Below are 19,296 nucleotides of genomic sequence, written 5' to 3' on the forward strand. Positions count from 1 at the left end.
GGCGCAGTCACCCAGTTTCGGTGGAAGTGCGTGAGTTCGATTGGGATTCAAGTAGGAAGGGAGCGTCTCAGCTTCCTCGGACCAAGACCATTCGACTCAGCACCCCGAAGACTACAACTGGTGAAAATTTGATTTTAGGGTATACTTCCCCTTTAATAATATTTTAGATGTGCATGTGGACGTGATGTGACAGAAACAGCAGCAAAATCAGTGAAAAGCAGGGAGTCGTAAAATGGTATTTTCAAACTCTCACACTAAAATGGTATTTTACGACTACGAGCCCTAGCCCTGGGATCATGGGAGCCGGAGTGGTACATGGTGAAAAGCAGGGAGTCGTCAAGTATTTTGACGACTCCCTGGTGAAAAGTGCCAGTGCCATATTTGCTGGCGATGATGATTTTGGCAGTGCATGGTGCAGTGTATGCCATCATTGCGCCATGCAGGGCCTTTTCACGTCACGTCAGGGGCCGGACCACGTACATCGTACATGTACCAGGGAAAAAGAAGGAAAAAACGGTACGATACCTACATCATCAGGCCACATATAATATAGTACCCGGTACGCGCGCATGTACGGTCGGTACGCGGTGGGTCGCGGATCGGCAGTGTCGTACAGTTGGTTTGTACGACTCTTGACGTCTTGTACACAAGGCCCATGGTGCCATTGATTTTGATGGGAAGGGTACGCAACATTTTCGGACTCATTCTTCCAGTAAAAGGTTATCATCAACAGGTACAAAAGGATCATCGCTTTCTCAAACTCTCACACTGGTCCCTTCTTTTCGATGACCCACTGACTGTCTTGTGACTAAGTCACAGTAAGTGGTAATAGGGCGGTTAGATCGGCGTGCTGAGAAGCCGTAGGCCCGTAGCTCTTTTTTATTTTTATGATTACACATCAATTAATTTACCAGATTCTCACAATCTCAGTGCCCAGAGGTGATCTGCTGTCAGTGCTGAGCGAAAAAGGTGCCTCTACGGCTCTAGCTCTTGTGCATTTTGCTGATGAGTTCAGGGGACTACAATAATCACACTACACTTGTGGAGATGGAGAGACATATCGAGAACTAATCTTTGCTGATGCTGGCTGGGGTGAATTCAGTGAGTGGCATGAGCCAGAGCGATTGAAATAATTATGACTTCAGCTCCTGGAGTAAGTACAGTTTTGACAGTGTGTGTGTATGTGTGGTGTGTATGTGTGGTGTGTGTGTGTGTGTGTGTGTGTGTGTGTGTGTGTGCGCGTGTGTGTGTGTGGTGTGTGTGTATGTATGTATGTGGGTGCGCATGGGTACGTGTGTGTACGTGTGTATGTATGTGTGTATGTACGTGTGTGTGTGTGTGTGTGTGTGTGTGTGTGTGTGTACATGTGTGTGTATGTACAATATTACACAGCAATGAATCAAACAAGTCTCATTCCGCTGTAACTCCGAGTTTCGTGTCAGAACACTTCATCAGACAGCATATGTGTGTATGTATGTGTATGTGTGTGTGTGTACGTGTGTGTGTATGTATGTGTGTGTGTGTATGTATGTGTGTGTGTGTATGTATGTGTGTGTATGTATGTGTGTGTGTATGTATGTGTGTGTACACATGTGCGCATGTGCTTATGGGGTATTCACACGACAGGCAAATCCACGTGCACCGGAAAGTTGCTATGGTATTTTACCTGTGAACGAGAAAAGTGGCTGAAAGTGGCTGAAAAGTGCAAGCGAGCTGGGGGCCCACTTTCACGATAATCGTGGCGTGCACGAGTACATTTACACCAAAAAGAGCGAAACAAGCCTTGATTGTTTATGCGGCTCTTTAGAGCATGATAATTATTGTATGCGTGTTTTGAAAATTTGAAATACCCATGGCTACTGGTCGGTGAAGCATTCAAAAATGCAAACGTGCCTGTCGTCTAGTGCAGCTGTGTGAATCCACACAGTCACTTTTCTCGTATGTCACTCCCTGTAAAACGTGCAAGTGCCTGTCGTGTGAATACCCCATTACATGTAGGCCTCATTTACACGACAACGATTGAAAAACGTTTTTCAATCGTTTTCGAAAAGTTTTTGCTGTTTACACGAAAACGATAATCGTGTACACTGCAACGCGTTTTCGGCGTGCAATGGTCATGTGCAATAAGTTGTCCTGGCGCAGGCTGGCGGCGGCATGTTTTGAGTACAAGGCTCGCTGTAGTAAAACGTTTTTGCCGTTTACACGAGAACAAAACGGAACGAAAACGATTGAAAACCACTTTGAAGGCCGTTTTTCGTTTGAAACGTTTTGCAGCGTTGTCGTTTTAACGCTCTTATCAAAATCTGTGGAGGCGTATTCTTTTTGAAAACGTTTTTCAATCGTTGTCGTGTAAACGAGGCCTTGGTTTGTTATCATCACACTATACTAGTGCAAACACACGTGAACTACATGTACAAGTCATTGTGCTGTGGGACTGTGCACATGTGGGAGTACAGACTCAGTGGTATATACCAGTACTGTATGTGCATGTGTGTTATCCAAACATGTTGGGGCTAACCCTTGTTTGGATAAATGAGTAAACGAGCAATTAAGATTATGGAAGCATATTCTAAGAATTCGCACAGCAGCCTTCTACCAAATTTTAAGGCATGTCCCATCCTCGGGGTGAATCAAACTTTGATTTTGAAACAGTTTTATTCTTTCACATTGGGAATGGGCCATGCCCCAAATTTTGACGAGTAGAAAGACACTGGTATGTAACAGAAAAATTAAAATTACAAAAAAATTCGCGGTTCGCGTGAGACTCGGCTGGAGACCGAATTTTCCACCACCCACAAGGATCAAGGTGCAGATGCAGCTCCTAAAGCGGCGGGAGGTGAGTAGATCAGACCCACCGCCAAAGTGGTCAATGACCGAAAATCCCATTCGCTGCATCCATGCTTCCCTCGTGCCAGGCCTCGAGTTCCCAATTAACTGTGGGTCGCAGCACGGCTGGAAAAATCCTTCCGCTTCCAAGCAGGACTTGAACCTGGTACCCTCTGCTTCTCAATCATGGTCTTAGACCATCCCACTATGCAGAGAAACTATGTAATATTGGTGTTGAGGTTGAGTAGCACTGACGCCTAGTTTTGATATTCTCACCCACCTTTGTACATTTACACTGTTTTGATAGCATGTCACCGCCATCTTTACCAACTATCTAGTAACTACTTTGAAGTACTTGTTACTTTGAAGTACTGAAGTAGTAACTACACTGGTGCATGGCATCTACTGCATTACAGTATACGATAGCTGGCACAGGTAGCATAGTGTTTGCACTAGTACTACGATAGCTGGCACAGGTAGCACAGTGTTTGCACTAGTACTGCATTGACTGTACCGGTAGTCCTCACCACAACACACACACACTGTGGCTCGACGTATCGTAGTCAAGTCGGGTTGTAGTGTCATGCTGAAGGTCTATGCCGTCTTCAGGTGTGAGTCAGCAGGTGTACTATTGCTGCTGCACTGTGCCTCTACATGCAAGGAACAAGAACAGATCAGTCTGTACGGTAATGGGCCATTCACACTACGCCCGAAACGTGGCGTCCGGATAGACATGGAATGGTCCGGGAAAGTCGTACCCCTGATACGAAAACGTAGACGACGTATCCGGACCCCTGTGCTGAGGTTCGTTCTGTTGTTCCCGGCAGTTTGTGTCCAAAAGAAGCTGTACGCACAGCTCTACGAAAAAAAGAAGAAAAAAAGCGTGTACGTGCCAGTGTGAATGCACCTGCATGAAAACGACGTCTGCCAGTACGTCGTATTCCAAAACGTGACGCGTATTGTAACGTAGTATGAATAGCCTATAACGCAGACCATGATGTTGTATGTTTTGTGCTTTTTTACGGATACTGTTCGGTGTGTAGATGATGTGTCAGAGGGACGCTGACTGTGCCTTTGGTCAGTCGTGCTGCGAGCAGAACCAGACAATGAAGCTGTTTTCCTGCTGCCGGACATCGTCCACACATAACATATTCTGGTACGTACCAGCTATTACGGTAGTAGTATTGGAGATGCACTGTGCAAGGGGCCGTGATGTACATTGTAGTCTTCTGTACTCACACCATTGCTGTACATGTAGTCTTCCCATACTCACACCATTGATAGTTGATAGTACTGTATACTGCAGCCTGTCATTCGGTCGCAAGAAAGATGACCGTGCAGCTGCTGCTGCTGCTGCTGCATTGGGTCACTAAGCCTTCCAAGCTATGCAGTGGTACGGTGAAATCCCAACAGGAGTTGCAATACCTGGCACTGTTCACCATCATGCCCTTTTGCGGTGGGCATCAAAGGCATGTGTGTGTGTGTGTGCACGTGTATGTTTGTGTGTGTATGTGTGTGTGTGTACGTGTGCTCGTGTGTGTGCGTGCGTGTGTGTTTCTGCTTGCGTTGTTTCCGATATGTTTGTCGCATAGGATTGTGAGTGTGTTCTTTGGCGTGTCAATGCTGTTCTGCGTGCTGGCGATTCTGAAAGAAAAGCTGCACATCCACTTTGGCCACTCAGCAACAGGATCGAGGTTCTGCTGCTTCCACCGGCGTCGGCGACGGCGCAGAACAACAGCGGGCAGTCCTGTGTCTCGACGGCGACATGTCAGTGTCCGCGTCAACACTGGGTCAGTTTCGTCATCACACGCCCCGTCGACGGTGAGGCGATCAACTTCGGCGGAGACTAGTGTCCTGTGCGAAGCCGGCCCACCGCCCTACTCTGATATACCACCTCCCACGTATGATGCTCCAGGTCCCGTTGTTGCGTACTCGCAATCAGTAGTAACAGTGGCAGCTGAGTTACCTCTTGAAGAACCACCCAAGTATTCCGAGCAAGACACACCTCTAGATGCTCCCCCCAGTTACTACGCACTCCAGTCGACCGAACAATGCGCTAGCACTCCCGATGTTATTGATACTGGCAGTGAGTTGCATGGTAGGCCTGTATCTCTGACCGATACTGCTGGCCCTTCAACAGCAGGTACTGTTGAATCCAGCCATTCGACACTGGAAGCGGCAACACCACTGTAGTGTCTATATTGCTTCACATCATTGTACTGATGACAGACCAGGCCAGCGTACACTGGTCACAAGAAAGCGTCTTGTGAAGCTTCTTCTTGCATTGGCTGCTGCTGCTGCTAGTTGTGCTGGCGGTGTTTCAGTGTAGTGGATAGTCCAGCCTTGCAGCAGGAGCTCCTGACGGATAACAGTGTGTACTAGCTAGTTCTTTGCACTTCAGTCAACTACCCAACGCAATATACCAGTAACTTACTGGATCGACTTTTCAAGGCCAGGAGGGAATGACATGTCTCCTGCGCACCCTCTCAACTAGGATGAGGGAATGCCATCTCTCCCACACACCCTCTCAACTAGGCCAGGAGGGAATGCCATCTCTCCCACACACCCTCTCAACTAGGCCAGGAGGGAATGCCATCTCTCCCACACACCCTCTCAACTAGGCCAGGAGGGAATGCCATCTCTCCCACACACCCTCTCAACTAGGCCAGGAGGGAATGCCATCTCTCCCACACACCCTCTCAACTAGGCCAGGAGGGAATGCCATCTCTCCCACACACCCTCTCAACTAGGATGACTAGCTGTGTTGCTGCTGGTCAACAAGCACACATAGATATAACCTCATGGTCACTTGAACCTCTGTTCCCCCGTTCGTATAACGTCACGATCACTTGAACCTCTGTCCCCCGTTTTTAGTATTACTAGTGTTGTGAATGAACTAGTTGACATACTCTTTTTTCCTTTCACACTGCATGGAACCTCCTGACGTATTTTAGAAAAGAAGTTCATCGTCTGTGCTGCTGCTCATTCGGCAAATCATAGCAAACATGATGACTAACTTGTTTTGATGCTGGCAATCTCTGGTAGTTATTTTTCTCATGGACATCTCCAATTACACTCCCACAATCATGCTGTTTGAGTACTTTTTGACTTGATATATGTTTTACCTCACTTTATTCACTTCATTCATATGGATTTTATTCTCTAGGAAGGCCTCTGTGCTGATGCTTATTTGCTGTTCACCCGCCGGTCACTCCGTGCTCCTCCCCATGGCCAACATGCTTTTACGAATCAATGATTCATGTCGGGGTATTACAGTCAGACCTCGCCTAATCGCACACATCCGTTTTCCACAAAAATATCCGGATAGGCAAGGGAACCGGATAATCGAACACACATACTGTATGTCTACATGGCATATGCTGTAAATCGGTAACCAACGATGTTCTTCCGGATGACGAGGGGTCCGGATAAAAGAGGACCGGATAAGTGAGGTCTGACTGTATCGTAAAAAGTGGAGCACTCTGCTAAACTTTGTACTGAACCTAACATTACATGCAGCTCTCTGCCTTTCTCGAAAAATAGCGACCAACCACTCACGAAATATTTATTGGTTTGAGGGAGTTACAAACGGAAACCACTCGCGAAGCTTTATTTTAACTACAGCGGCCAGTGCTCTCATCATACGACTTTTGTTTTTCTTCTCTCGTCAGAAAAGTATAGCATGTGCAGTTGTCACTGAGTTGCAAACTCAACCTGACACTACGCACAGCAATGGGCCAAACTACAATATTCACCCAGCAAACACTCAGTTTCTGCATGGTGTCTGTCCCCTGTCTTAGCACGGGTAGTTCACAAGCTCTGGGTTTAGGAGATCACTCCTTTGGCAATACCATGGAAATTGTAAATTAAAATATCAAACACGTCCTTCTAAGTATAAGCTCTGCATGCAGTTCATCATGTAAGAAATCAAGCTGTTCTTGTATATTATGTATAACTTAGTGTAGAGTTGCACGACCACAGTCACTTCATCGCAGCGTGCTCAGTGTAACGTTAGTAGGCAAGGTTATCAAGTATTGTGCAGTAAAGGAAGCGAGATCTCAACATAGTAATGTTGTTTATCATTACCGGAGTCAAGTCATCGGAATCATAGCTGTGCTATGTCTTGGTCAAATACACTCTCACGAACATATTAGGAACACTGGTCATCATGTCTGTATCTGATAGTGGGTGGCAGCATTAACTCATTCAGGACCATCTAGCTTGATGTAGTGCGGACTCACTGCTCTTGAGCTGGCTGTGACTCTGCTACATAAATAGGACCACCTCACCCAGGTCATCATCCTCGTCTGGAGCAAATGAGTGACTGGTTGGAGGAGGCTGGTGATACTGGAACTCCAGTGTGCCCTGCGGGGTGAAGAAAGGCGGAGGCTGCCGCTGTGGATTATGCCCCATGTCCAGTGAGTCACCACCAAAGTGCACAGCTTCCAAGTCTTCCGCATCTGGTGGTAAGCGAGAGTCGTAGGTACCGTGAGCACTTGCCGGCTGACTGCCTTGGCTTCGTGGCGGCAGTGGCTCGTCCAGCTGCATCACTCTAGGCTTTCTGCTATGAGCATGGTCGTCGAACTGATGGTGCTCAAACACTAGATCCAACTCATGTTCTGATGGTGCGGGCGACTCATCAAAGAAAACGACGCCATCATTTCCAGCAGCGTAGGAGTTAGTCGGAGGCATGTCGATTTGATGTTCGTTGTCGGCAGGAAGCAGGCCCGCCTCGGGACCTTGAACAAAGTGGCGCATTTGCTCTTCTACTCTCAGCTGGGCATCTATTTGTAGCTGTTCCTCAAGGTGTTGAAGATCAACATGCCGTGATTGACTACTACTGGATTGACGGCGGCTTTGTCCAGCAGCACGGTAGTTAGCACTCTGAAGTTGCTCAGCATGCCGCTGCTGCCGCTGCTGCTGAAGTGGCGATTCCCGTTCCTCGGGCAGCTGCTGCATTTCTACAGGTGGCAGCTGCTCTTCCAGGATAGAGAGATCAGTAGACCTGGAGTATGGGGAAACGCCGGAACTGGTATAGCGACGTGTGTCTGCTGCTGCTGCATCTGCATTGCTGCTACCATACCGTTGAAGATGATCATTATAGGACAAGTGGTCGGAGTAGTGTCGCCGGGATCGTTGTATAGGCTGAAAATGATCGTCACCAGCATAGGTATTCGATGCGTACCGCTCTTCTTCCAGTGTTCGCAGGAGGTCATTGCGGCGCATTTGTTCCTCGGCGAAGCGAGCGCGTTCCCTTTCCAGACGAGCTCTTTCTTCCTCCAGCTTGGCCATCTCCAGCATATGTGAGTTCCGATGCTCTTCAGTCTGGAATCCATCTGGCTGCACACCGATGTTTGCACGCTGAAAGAAAGCAGATGGATCGGTGTCATCGATATCTTTCAATGAGGCTTCCTTTCGCACTCTGCTTGTGGGCTGTTGTGTCTTGCAGTGCTTTCTGACACTAGACGTTGTCGGTCGCCGGTGATCATGCTGCAGCCTCTCATCCAAACGTTTCCTCAAGCTATTTGAGAAGTCAGTGTCTTGCTCCTTCAGCATTTTCTCTTCCATCTTGCGGCGCAAGCTGTTGAATGCAGGTTCTTGCTCAGACTCCTTGCCAGTCCAGCGTGCTTGCTTCCAAATGGCCTCGAATGCCTCGCCACGTTGGCGCAAGACACGCTGCCTCTCTTCTCGGAGTTGCTCGTACTGGCGGAGTGTTTCCTCAGCTGCATACGGACTTGGTCCTCGTATTGGAGTGTCCTGTGGTGAGGGTCCAGCGCTGCTTGCCGTTGACTTGACCAGCAATGGCTGCATACTGCTATTCAATGGACTCCGCATGGCTGAGTAGGGATTGTCTACCAGCTCACTGCTCGTGCTTGCACGGGGCCGTTTCTGAGGGCTTGCTTGTGGCGTTGTGCCGCCCGATCGCGGCAGAATAGGGGACGGTTGGCGCGAGAAGAACGTTGTCTCCTGAACCTCCAGTTGATCTCTTTCATGTTTCTTTATCGGAGTGGACCTCGTCCTTTGAAGAAGCTTCTCTTCCTTTGTCTGGACAGGTGTATCTTCCATGAAAGAGGTTGTCTTTATTAGTTTCTTACGCTTTTCGTCAAGTCCACTTTCTGTCGCAGCAAAGATTGGTAGTTTACTGTCATTGCCATCATGTAAGTCGGCATCCTCTATGCCAGTCTCTTCCAGAGTACTCTCTTCCTTCTCGACCATTTCTGCGGCTGACTCCTGAGCTTCTGCAGCTGCGTTGGCCAGCATGGCCCTGTTCTTGCTGGCATCTTGCGTCTCCTTGCTGATCGGGTGGAAGACCCAGGACGCAGCGCTGCGCATGTCATCCGTCTTCACCACCACCGTGTCCAAGTCCTGATGTGCGGTCAACACAACACAACACAACGGCATCTCTCAGTGACAACATAGTACATCAGCGCCCAGCCAAGGATACAATCATGGTATGCACAGGATACAATCATGGTATGCACATTTGAACAATGTAGCAGTAAGCGCTCACAAGAGAGGCACTGCAAAAGTGTGTTCGCAAGACTTGACACAATCCCGAGAAATGATCACAATCCAACCCACATTGGACACAGTTATATCTGTGTACAGTGTGTTGCAATCTACCATCATCACCCTCTGTGGTGTCTGCGGTATGGTCTATTAGGCATGCGCACAGGCAGAGCAGTGTGACAATGCCAACAGAACATGAAAAGTCCTCAGAAGCAAACCCGAAAGAAGATTGCTGTTCTTACAAGTACTTTGGACGCACTGGGGCCAAGCTACACACAATGACAGTCCTATCCCAGGCCAGATGGTGAGTCTCCTCACAGTTCTATCCCAGGCCAGATGGTGTCACGGTCTCCCCACAGTTTTATCCCAGGCTAGATGGTGTGTCTCCTCACAGCTTAGCCATTACGCTGCTTACCGTCACTTTCTCAAACTTCCCAGAGCGGCGGCCTTCGACTTTGAACCCCTCCACTTCAGCTTCATCCTCTTCCTCTTGGTCGCCGAGTGGACTTGATTCATATGGAGACCGGTAGCGTTCTTCCATTTCCTGTGCCATCACAACACGAAGGGGAGACAGGGGAGTAGGGACAGTAAGCACATGGTCCTTCTCTCTTGCCAGATACCGGGTATGCAGAACTCAAGACAGTAACTTACAGTGTTACAAAATGTACGGTGTGTACGCAGAAATGCAGCAGCCATAGTCCCCCCCCCCTCTCTCTCTCTCCTGCCTCCCCCCTCTCAACTCCTCAGAGAGAATGCTAATGAAACCCTTAGTTGGTCTAAAACTCCATTCGTGTGTTGGCCAAAACACTATTGCTGTAATTAACATCTTTGGACTCATGGCAAGATTCCACCGAAGCATTACCGAGGTAGATAAATGCACATCCAATGCAGCACACGATGCCCTATTACATCACTCTAGGTCTCTCCCTGGAAACAAGCACAGATCACAATTACCGTATTTGCCAGCTTATATGTTGACATTTCATGCGCCAAATTTAATTGGAAAGCCAGGGTCGACCTATAACCAGGAATTAGTCCGTGTCTGTGATAGTCATACACTCTACGCATAACGGTGTACAGTATTCAGTGCTTAGAGCTGGGGAAATAAGATGCGTGAACTTACATAGCCACCATTTTGTCTTGTCCAATAGTCCGAACCATTGCTGGTCTTGCTGCCTCGACGAGAGGTGAACGTGTCGAAGTTCTTCGTGGAAACCTTGGAGAAGGACTTCCGTAGGTCAAACGTTTCTCTCCTTCTTCGTCTAATCACCACCGCAATGAGAACAGCCGCAACAAGAAGTACCATGACAATGATAGCAATCCACCATAGTCCCCCACCACCACCGGAATCAGACCCACCACCACTGAGTGTTGTCGTGTGGTTGGCAGCTATAGTTGTGACCAGCGTAACTGGAACGCCAGTGGTTTGCTCCACTGCTCCTAGATCCGACGATGCAGAAGCAGGTGTGTTAGTTGCTTGTGGAGTAGCTGACATGGTGGCCTGTGACGATGCAGCTGCAGCTGCTGTGGTAATATGGTCCGTGCCTGACTGGACAGGCAGGCTAGTTGCTTGTTGGGAAGTATCAGGTGGAGCAGCAGAACTTGAAGCTGGCATTGTGACCCTTCTACTGGTACTGATGGCTCCGGTACTGCTGGCAGATGACCCAGTTGTTGTTGTTGTTGTAACAGTGACAGGGTTTGAGCTACTTGAAGGTACTGTACTGGGTTGGGCAGGTGTTGCTGATGGAGTGGTTGACTCAGTTGTAGTTGATTGAGCTGTGCTGGGCTGAGCTGTGCTGGGTCGAGATGTGGTCGGTTGAGCTGTGGTTGGTTGAGCTGTGGTTGGTTGAGCTGTGGTTGGTGCGGTCGACGGAGTAGTACTGGGTGTAGTTGTTGGTGTGGTTGTCGAAGCTGTAGTTGGAAAACTTGTCGGTGTAGTAGGTATGGTGGTTGGTGCAGTGCTTGGGGCACCTGTAATCTGTGTTGTAGCTGGTGGCGTACTTGGTGTTGTGCCTACTGGAGTTGAAGAGATTGTAGTTGGTGTTGTGATCAATGTTCTAGCTGTAGTAGCTGGTGCGGTAGTTGGAGTAGTCATCGGACTAGTTGTTGGGTTTGTTGTCTCCGGCAATGTGGCTGCACTAGTCAGGGCTGTGGTTGGAGCATTGGTTGGAGAAGTGGATGGTGAGGTTAAGATGGGAGTTGTAGTCTGCACTCTAGATGTTGTCGGTGTGATAGTTGGTAATGTGGTAACTCTGCTAGTAACTGCTGCAGTTGTTGGTGCAGGAGTGGGCAGGATACAGTTGATAGGCCTTGAGTATACCTGCAGTGGATCATAGCCACCTTCGATGATAACCGTATGTTGCACAGCATTCTTGAGGGAAGACGGTGAGACTGTGAAGTTAGCATTGTAGGGATAAGCACGAGCAGTGTTGGGTGCCGTGTAGCCTAGGAAGTTCTCTTGGCGACTGGCAGATGACTCATTCCGTGCATTGATTGTCACTTGGAACAAGCTGATGCCGATTCCGGTGAAATTCAGCTCTGAGATTGCACCTCTCACTTCAAACACTCCATTGCCTTTGTCGCTTGCTTCGACAATGCCACCATACAGGGAACTCCCCTTGTCCTGGACAACTACTGGTGAGGAGAAGTTGATGCTATTGAAGACTTGCTGGAAGCGGGGGTTGCTGTGAGCAAAGTCTACAAAGAGATAGGTGTCATCCGTAGTTACAGCACCCGTAGCTGTCTTGCCGCTACTCAGCTGCGTCTGCACTACTATTTCACAACTATAATTAGTTACCGTCGGGCCTTGGTATGATGGCAATACAGTGACATTCAGGTTGCTGACAAATCTCAGCAGTCGAAAGTCGATCCTAGCCAGAGTGGAGGCATCTGTGGTATCAATATGGCCATCAAGATCAGGATCCATCTCCGCAATCTGAAATGGTTGCGTTTCGTTTGCTATCATTTTTCCTAGGTCTGTGCTAAAGCCAGTACGGTTGACCAACACATAGCGCTGTAGGTAGCTGGCATCCTTCAGATCGAACACACAGTCTCCATTCGTGTCACCTGCCTGCCGGCCACTTGGGCACACAGCACACGGTGGACGGGTTGTACAGGCCATGCTTCGCCGATGACGATGATGTTGGTAACCACTAGTCGTATGCATATTGGTTAGCGTGGCATCCTGTGATGATGACCGACGATGGTTGCTACGGCGACGACGACTGCCATCAGTCACGATCATGCTGACATTGCCGGCGATGAACTGCGTGTTTGTAACGTCCAGCGCAAGGTTGCTTGAGCTGAGCGTGTTGGATAGACCGGAGATTGGAGTCATGCCAGCTTGCAGCGCAGTGAAGTTCAAAACAGCAATTTCCAAGCCAGCGCCCTGCGGCTTCAGAGGCAGCCCGCCAATAGTTGCCACACCAGGTGGATCATTCAGGTTTACGAGGAACTGGCCCCCGTTCCAGCCAGCACCACTTACGACCGAGTTTATGCTGAGTGCACTGCTGTCGTACGTTATGTCTAGGTTGACAGCATCAACACCCTCACCAGCCGTGTTCACGCGCACTGGAACGGTAAAGTGGCTGCCCACCCGGACTGGTTTCACAGCAACACCGCTGCTATCACCAATGTCTGCATCTCCATGTCCTGGCTGCAAGTTGCACGTGATGGTGACAGTCTGCGGTGGTGCCATTGATGATCCCGATGCTGGAGACACGGTAACCTTGACGGGTTCTGGTGCATTGCCATTCAGTGTCAATCTGCCCGTTAACTGGTCGACTAAAATGGCATGCGCGTCAGTTGAGGAGATCTTCAGAAGTTGCGGCAGCGCAAGGATTCCATTGAAGACGGATGGGTAGGTGATTCCGTCGCCCAGCTCAGCATCCACCGATATGTATTGCCAAGCCATACCCCGTTCTCCAGAGAACAGGGGCTTTGACGCAACAACCTGCTTCAGAGACGTGACTTCGATAGGTACCGGGTGGATGGACATTTTCAATGGTGGCATATTGTATCCAGTTGAAAATTTGCCAACAAGTGAAACGTTTCCAGTATACTTGCCAGTTGTCTGTATAATACCAGTTGATGAAATACCCACTGAACTAGCGCTGGCAGCCATAGTCGCAGACTCGTCGTAGTATGCATTAAAGCCTGTCAGACGATCATTGGTCACATCAATTGTAGAAGAATCGCTCAGTACGAGCAGTGCTCTCAAGGATGCCCGTTGCCACTGGCCAGTGGTTGAGAGAGGACTGAGGACTGTCTCGGTGTCTTGTGGCGCTGCAGTGCTTGTCGGGTACGGGTGTGAGGTGAGTCGGAGAGTGCTGTAAACGACGACATTGATACTGATGGACATGGTGAGATTGGTGCTCGTGAAGGAGACATTGACCCTGGCCAGTCCTGTTCTGTTTGCAATTACACTAACACCACTTGAGTGTCGCAGCAGCTGCACACCGGATACCGAATAGACTGTACGGCTATCTGTGGTATAGTCCTGTTGGTGGCCCCCGGGGAAGACTAGTTTCACCAGCAGAGGGCTAGATGTTGCCAAAGCACCTGACTGTGGCATCGATGCCAGATCACCAGGAAGTGTCATTATAGTCTGATAGCCAGTCACGGTTACTGTGTGTGGTGCGGGCAGATCCACGCTGACATATCCATAACCAGTTGCAATCACTCGGCGCTGAGCATCACATCGGGACCATGCACTGGCCCTAAGAAGATCGCCTGAACCTGATACATAACCAGCACGGACATTCGTTCTAGATCCGTCTGTTCGAACCGTGCGACTGTCCGTTGCATTGAGATAATAGTCCAGAGAGTCGTACATGTCCAGTAGTGAGTGTGCTCCATCAGAGAACACAGCTGAGACCTGGACATCAGCTGCCTTGCTCTCGTAGTCCAGTAGTTGTGAGGTTGTGGCACGGGCGGTTTGACTTGATTGTGCTGAGTACGGAGGGCCTGCTCCAGACGTCGTGACTTGCAGCTCGGTGAAGGTGAGGACAGATAGACCAATGCAGTCAACCATCTGTGTGCTGGTAGTGACACTTACTGATGCATGCAGTGTTTGACTGTTACTCAGTGAGAGCCATGCAGTGCCGGGACCGATTCCCTGTATCCTGCCTTGCACTGTCACACGCGCAACGGATAGATCTGAACTGGTCAGCCGACTAGCCAGCAAGTGTGTCAAATCGGCGGTGAAGTTCTCCAGGGAGCCATAGCTGAATGTGACTGAGACGTGTACAGCTGATTGCTGATAGAGCTGTGTACAGTTAAGAGATCTCCAGTCGTGTATTGCATTAAGCAGAGGATCATCTAGCTGTATTGCTGTCCGGTTAGGTCTCCAGATCCTTAACTGCGTTCCAATACAGAGACCTTCATAGCACAGCTGTACAGTTGCGGTGGATGTGTCAACAGTCTCACTGCCATTGACATACGCAACGTTACATGCTGAGCTCAGCTGGAGAACACCAGCTGGTGTGACACTGCAGTTGTGCGTTGTCGTCACCACGGTTCCCGCTGAGCCGTCATCCCTCCACGATTTCAGAGCGAGCAGGACGCTCACAGGCTGACCATCCAGCACGGCCGTGTTGACAATGTCTGTTACGTTCTGGCTAACAGTTAGTGCTACGGTGCGTGGCCGGCTGACCCACACATAACCACTGGTTTGTTGATATCCTTGACGATCAGCCACAAGAGCCATCAATGGTGAAGCTAGACTGGCATACGTATAACCCACAGTGTTCACAAGCTCCACCACCTGACAGGATATGGACAGCTGCCTCACATTCAGAGGCAAACTCAATTCAACACGCACCGTTGCATTGGCCAAATGCTCTAGATTGGTTTTGTCTGTTCTCGCCACACGTGTTATATACGACGGAGTCTTGTAAGCATTCAGGGATGTACCGTCAGCTGCCGGTACCCAGCGGTCAGGATCAACATTGAAGCGTACTAAAGTGAGCTTAGCACCGAGAATGAGCTGCAGTTGGAATGTGCTGATGTCATAGCCGGTTCTTCCCCAAATCTGCACGGTAAATTCCTCACCTGCATACACCTCTCTTGTGACTAGCCGCACCAAGATGTCATTGTCAATAGCGTACTGCTGCGGTGATGGCATTATGTGGATAGTATCTGACAAGGTGGTCACTGATCTGCTGCTGCTACTACCATCACCGATATAGAAGCTTGCCATAGCGCTACTCCCGTTCGCAGAGAATGCTTGCAGCGGCAGCATTGCTGACAGCAGGCAAGTTCCATCCGTGGAGCTTGTGCTACATATACCACGGACACTTGGAACTCCTGTAGCTGGGACTAGTGATATCTGCATGGTAACAGTGGTGCTCTTTGTTCTAGTTCCGTTCATTGCATCACGGACTTGAACAGTTGCGTACACAGTTCTGCCGTCATGCCACACTCTGTTATTCAGCAACGTGGCCACCAAGCTGCTGGCTGGTGATAGGTCACTTGTGTATGCCACTGAATCAGTACGTGAGCCGGCCGTTGCAGAGATGGCACCGGTTGATCCAGGCAATTTGTTGATGAAATGGCCGAAACACTGCACGGTAGCGTTGGGCCGAGAGGTCGCTGAGTCCTGTGTTGTACATGGTGATGGCAGCAGATATCCAGTACCAGTTAGTGTCCAGTCCACACTAACATTAGCTTGTAAACGTACAATCTGTGGGACAGTAGGGGTAGGTGTTACTGTTGCTGGTATCGCTGTCGTTGTCACTTCCGTTGGAACCACACTGGTCTGCACTGCTGATGACGTAATCGCTACAGAGGTGATGAATAATGATGATGTGATGGGTAGGACAGTAGAGGATTCCTCTTCGACAAGTTCTGATGAGATTGAAGTAACTGACGGTTGAGCAGATTGGAGAACTGATGATGGTATGGCCACCGCAGTCGATGGCTGGATACTACTCAAAGAGGTCGAACTTGCCAGGTACACAACAGAACTTTGTGCCAGGCTGGTTTGGGATGAGGCAAAAGCTTCACTTGATGTGGAGAACACCTCACTAGTAGAAGGCACCTCTGTTGAAATGGCAACAATCTCGCTGGAAGAAACGGCAAGAGAGGTAACTTGGGAGAAAATCGTCGACTCAACAGATGACGGTGCTAGTGTGTTAATCTCAATGGGTGTTGATGACTCAAACAAGCTAGTCAGCACTGATGTGGATAGCTCGTTAGACACACTCCCCTCTATACTACTGATTGATGGAACACCCACAGTAAATTCTGAAGACGAGCCGGGGAACACTTGACTCGACTGCTCCACCCCTTCCGAGGAGAACAATGATGTCACTGCTGCGATGGGTGATGACTCCTGCACGGTGGAAGCCACTGAACTTTCCTCCCTTACCGTACTCTCAAGGAATACTGCCGTGGAGATTGGTGCAGAGAACTCTGTTGTGAAAGTTGAAAGAAATACCGAGAATACAGATGTCTCCTCCTCACCAATGACACTTGTCGGCTGAACAGCACTGGTGCTCAGTTGAATGGATGACAAACTAGTTTCAACCTCAACTGTTGATTCAGAAGATGATGGAGATAGAAGAAGACTACTAGTTCCCACTGCAGATGACGGCTCCTCCAGCAATGATGATGAAGGTATTGACTGGGATATCTGCGTTGAAAGCACATCCGTGCTCAGGGTCGAGAGGAGCTCAGAAGAACTGGCTTGAACCAGACTGGATATCTCGCTGACGACTGACGACAAGATGGGAGAGCTTTCCTCAACCAAGCTTGTGAACTGACTAGTTACAAATGCTTCACTCGAACTAATAATGCTGCTCTCCAGAGCAATACTTGTGCTGCTTGCGCTGACCTCCACGGAGGAACTTGCAATGAAGGATTCCGATGGCTCCACAGACACGAATTCTGTTGAAGTTTTCCCCACGATCTCGGTGGACAACTGAGTTGCAACCTCCGAAGAAAACGGTAACAGTTCGCTTGAAGATGCTGGGACTTCGGAGATGAGTGATGTGACTAATTCCACAGTGGTTTCGAGTATTTCGGTGGTGAAGTCAATAGCCGGGGTTAGAACGGAAGTTGTAATAGCGGGGGACTGCTCGATTGATGGTACTTCAACTGAAGATACTTGGCTTGTAGCTGGCTCACTTGATGATGCAGCAAGTGACTCACTTACAACCGGTGTTGGGGACGCGGAGATAGCAATCGTTGTACTGTAGACCACCGCGGAGGAGGGCTCCTCCAGAATCTCACTGCTTTCTGACACAGTGCTGGCACTACTTGTGAGTTCACTAGTGAGGAATGGTTCAGTTGGTTCAACCTCAGACTGTGATGGTGAGACGGCTATGAATGTTGTACTGCCCGGCACCTCCTGAGTTTCCGTGCTCGTCTGAAATTCAATTGCTGTTTCAAAACTTGTGACTCTAAAGCTAGGACTCTCGGTCGTGGACTCAGAAGTGCTAAGTATGCTGGTCGTTGGTTGCGGCTCAACAATGGACGTTTCCTCCACAGAGGTTTCAGATATTATTGATGAAACTGCTTCAAAGATCGATGTAATATCTTCTGTGGTCGTGGCTTGCGATGAACTGGCAAGAGTGGACGTAGTGAGGAACTCCGTACTCACTATGGGAGTGGCGGACCGAGATGAGGAGGTAGTACTGGCTTCAACCAGGCTAGTAGAAGAAACAGTCTGTTCTTCTGAACTTGTGACCGCTGATGGCACCGAGAACACTGTGGTGAGATCTGACGCCGCTTCTGTTGACACAGATTCCTCCACTTGTCGAGTTGTAGATGAGGTGACTCCTGAAGGCAACACGATTGACGACGGCTCAACAAAAGTAGATGTTTCCACAGTTGTCGTTGACACAGTGCTACTCGTGACAGTAGAAGTAACTTCCACAGTGGTTGTGAACAGTGGCGTCTGTTCAAGTGGTGATGATGAGACGGTAGAAATAGTTGATGTGGAGATACTACCTGTTACTAGACTGGTAGTGGATGTGACAGCACTGATCACCAATGTTGGAGACACTTCAGGAACCCCTGGTGTAGAAGTAGTGATCACGGATGTCGCCACCGGTTCAATGAATGGCGTTGAAGTTGTGCTGACGTCTTCAACCGTGCTTGCTATCGGCACCACTGCTGTACTTGTACTCGTGGCACTGAACGCCGACGTTGGTTCTACTGCGGTCGTGAACAGCACAGTGAGCTCTGCTGTAGTGGTGGTGGTGGTACTGATTGCCGGCGGCACTGCTACTGTTGTTGCTTGGGTTGGTAATACAGTGGTGGCTTGCAGGATAGCTGTAGAAGTAGAAGCACTAGGAGGTACCGGCAGTATCACAATTTCCAGCGTTGCACGTGCCTCGTTGTATGGTGGTTCGGCCTCCTTGGCAAGCACAATGAATGTGAAGTTCTCTGCTTGATACGACAGAAGATCAGTGATTGTTGTGATTTGCCCGGTGTTTGCACGAATGCTGAAGAGGTGTGGTACAGTGCTGGATGCATCTGCAGGTTCCAAAGTGTAGCGGAAATTCACATTTCCGTCTGCATCGGTAGCAGTCAGCCGCAGCACTGTCGTGTTGGCAGTGGTGTTTGCTGGCAGTGTTACCACAGAGGGTACAACCAACTCAACTGGATTGTCATTGTCATTGCCCACATCCACTGTGATGAATGCAGTTGAATGCTTTTGCCAGAACGGAGGCTCTGCCTGGTCGGTGGCTTGGATGGTAAGGTTGTACTGCTGCTGCCCACTTTCATAGTCCAGCAGGGCTGCAAGGATAAGCTCACCGGTTACTGGGTCAACAGTGAACACAGCATTCGTGCCGGTGCCACCAGTACTTACGAGTGAGTACACAACTTCGCCGTTTACACCGGAGTCTGGATCGGAAGCCATCACGGTCAAGACGGTTGTGCCGATGGGCGTAGTTTCGTTGACAGTGACGGCATAGTGGGTTTCGTTGAAGAACGGTGCTGTTGGATTGGGGT

General features: G+C 49.4%; 2 protein-coding genes across 2 annotated transcripts in view; one reads left to right on the forward strand and one right to left on the reverse strand.

Moving 5' to 3' along the window:
- The first annotated feature begins 710 nt into the window (after nt 1–710).
- On the forward strand, nt 711–6,105 carry LOC135827874 (uncharacterized). Its single transcript, XM_065340312.1, has 3 exons — nt 711–1,153; nt 3,870–3,982; nt 4,419–6,105. Exons 1-3 carry the CDS (start codon nt 1,136–1,138, stop codon nt 5,017–5,019), a joined length of 732 nt encoding a protein of 243 aa, XP_065196384.1. The 5' UTR covers nt 711–1,135; the 3' UTR covers nt 5,020–6,105.
- A 499-nt stretch (nt 6,106–6,604) lies between these two features.
- LOC135827864 (mucin-3A-like) overlaps nt 6,605–19,296 on the reverse strand; it is a 24,513-nt gene continuing 11,821 nt past the window's right edge. The window contains exons 6-8 of the mRNA XM_065340301.1: nt 10,460–19,296; nt 9,752–9,880; nt 6,605–9,192 (exon numbers count right to left, since the gene is read on the reverse strand). The exon at nt 10,460–19,296 is cut by the window's right edge and continues 2,698 nt beyond it. Of these exons, the coding sequence (XP_065196373.1) occupies nt 7,093–9,192; nt 9,752–9,880; nt 10,460–19,296 (11,066 nt within the window). The 3' untranslated portion in view covers nt 6,605–7,092. The remainder of the gene's footprint in view (nt 9,193–9,751; nt 9,881–10,459) is intronic.

The sequence above is a fragment of the Sycon ciliatum genome, chromosome 1 (genome assembly GCF_964019385.1).
Source record: "Sycon ciliatum chromosome 1, ocSycCili1.1, whole genome shotgun sequence".
NCBI classification, from domain to species: domain Eukaryota; kingdom Metazoa; phylum Porifera; class Calcarea; order Leucosolenida; family Sycettidae; genus Sycon; species Sycon ciliatum.

Excerpts from the sequence above, each read along its gene's own strand:
- LOC135827874 (XM_065340312.1), top strand. Across the intron at positions 3,983-4,418 it reads TCCACACATAACATATTCTG|GATTGTGAGTGTGTTCTTTG; the intron begins GTACGTACCAGC and ends TTTGTCGCATAG.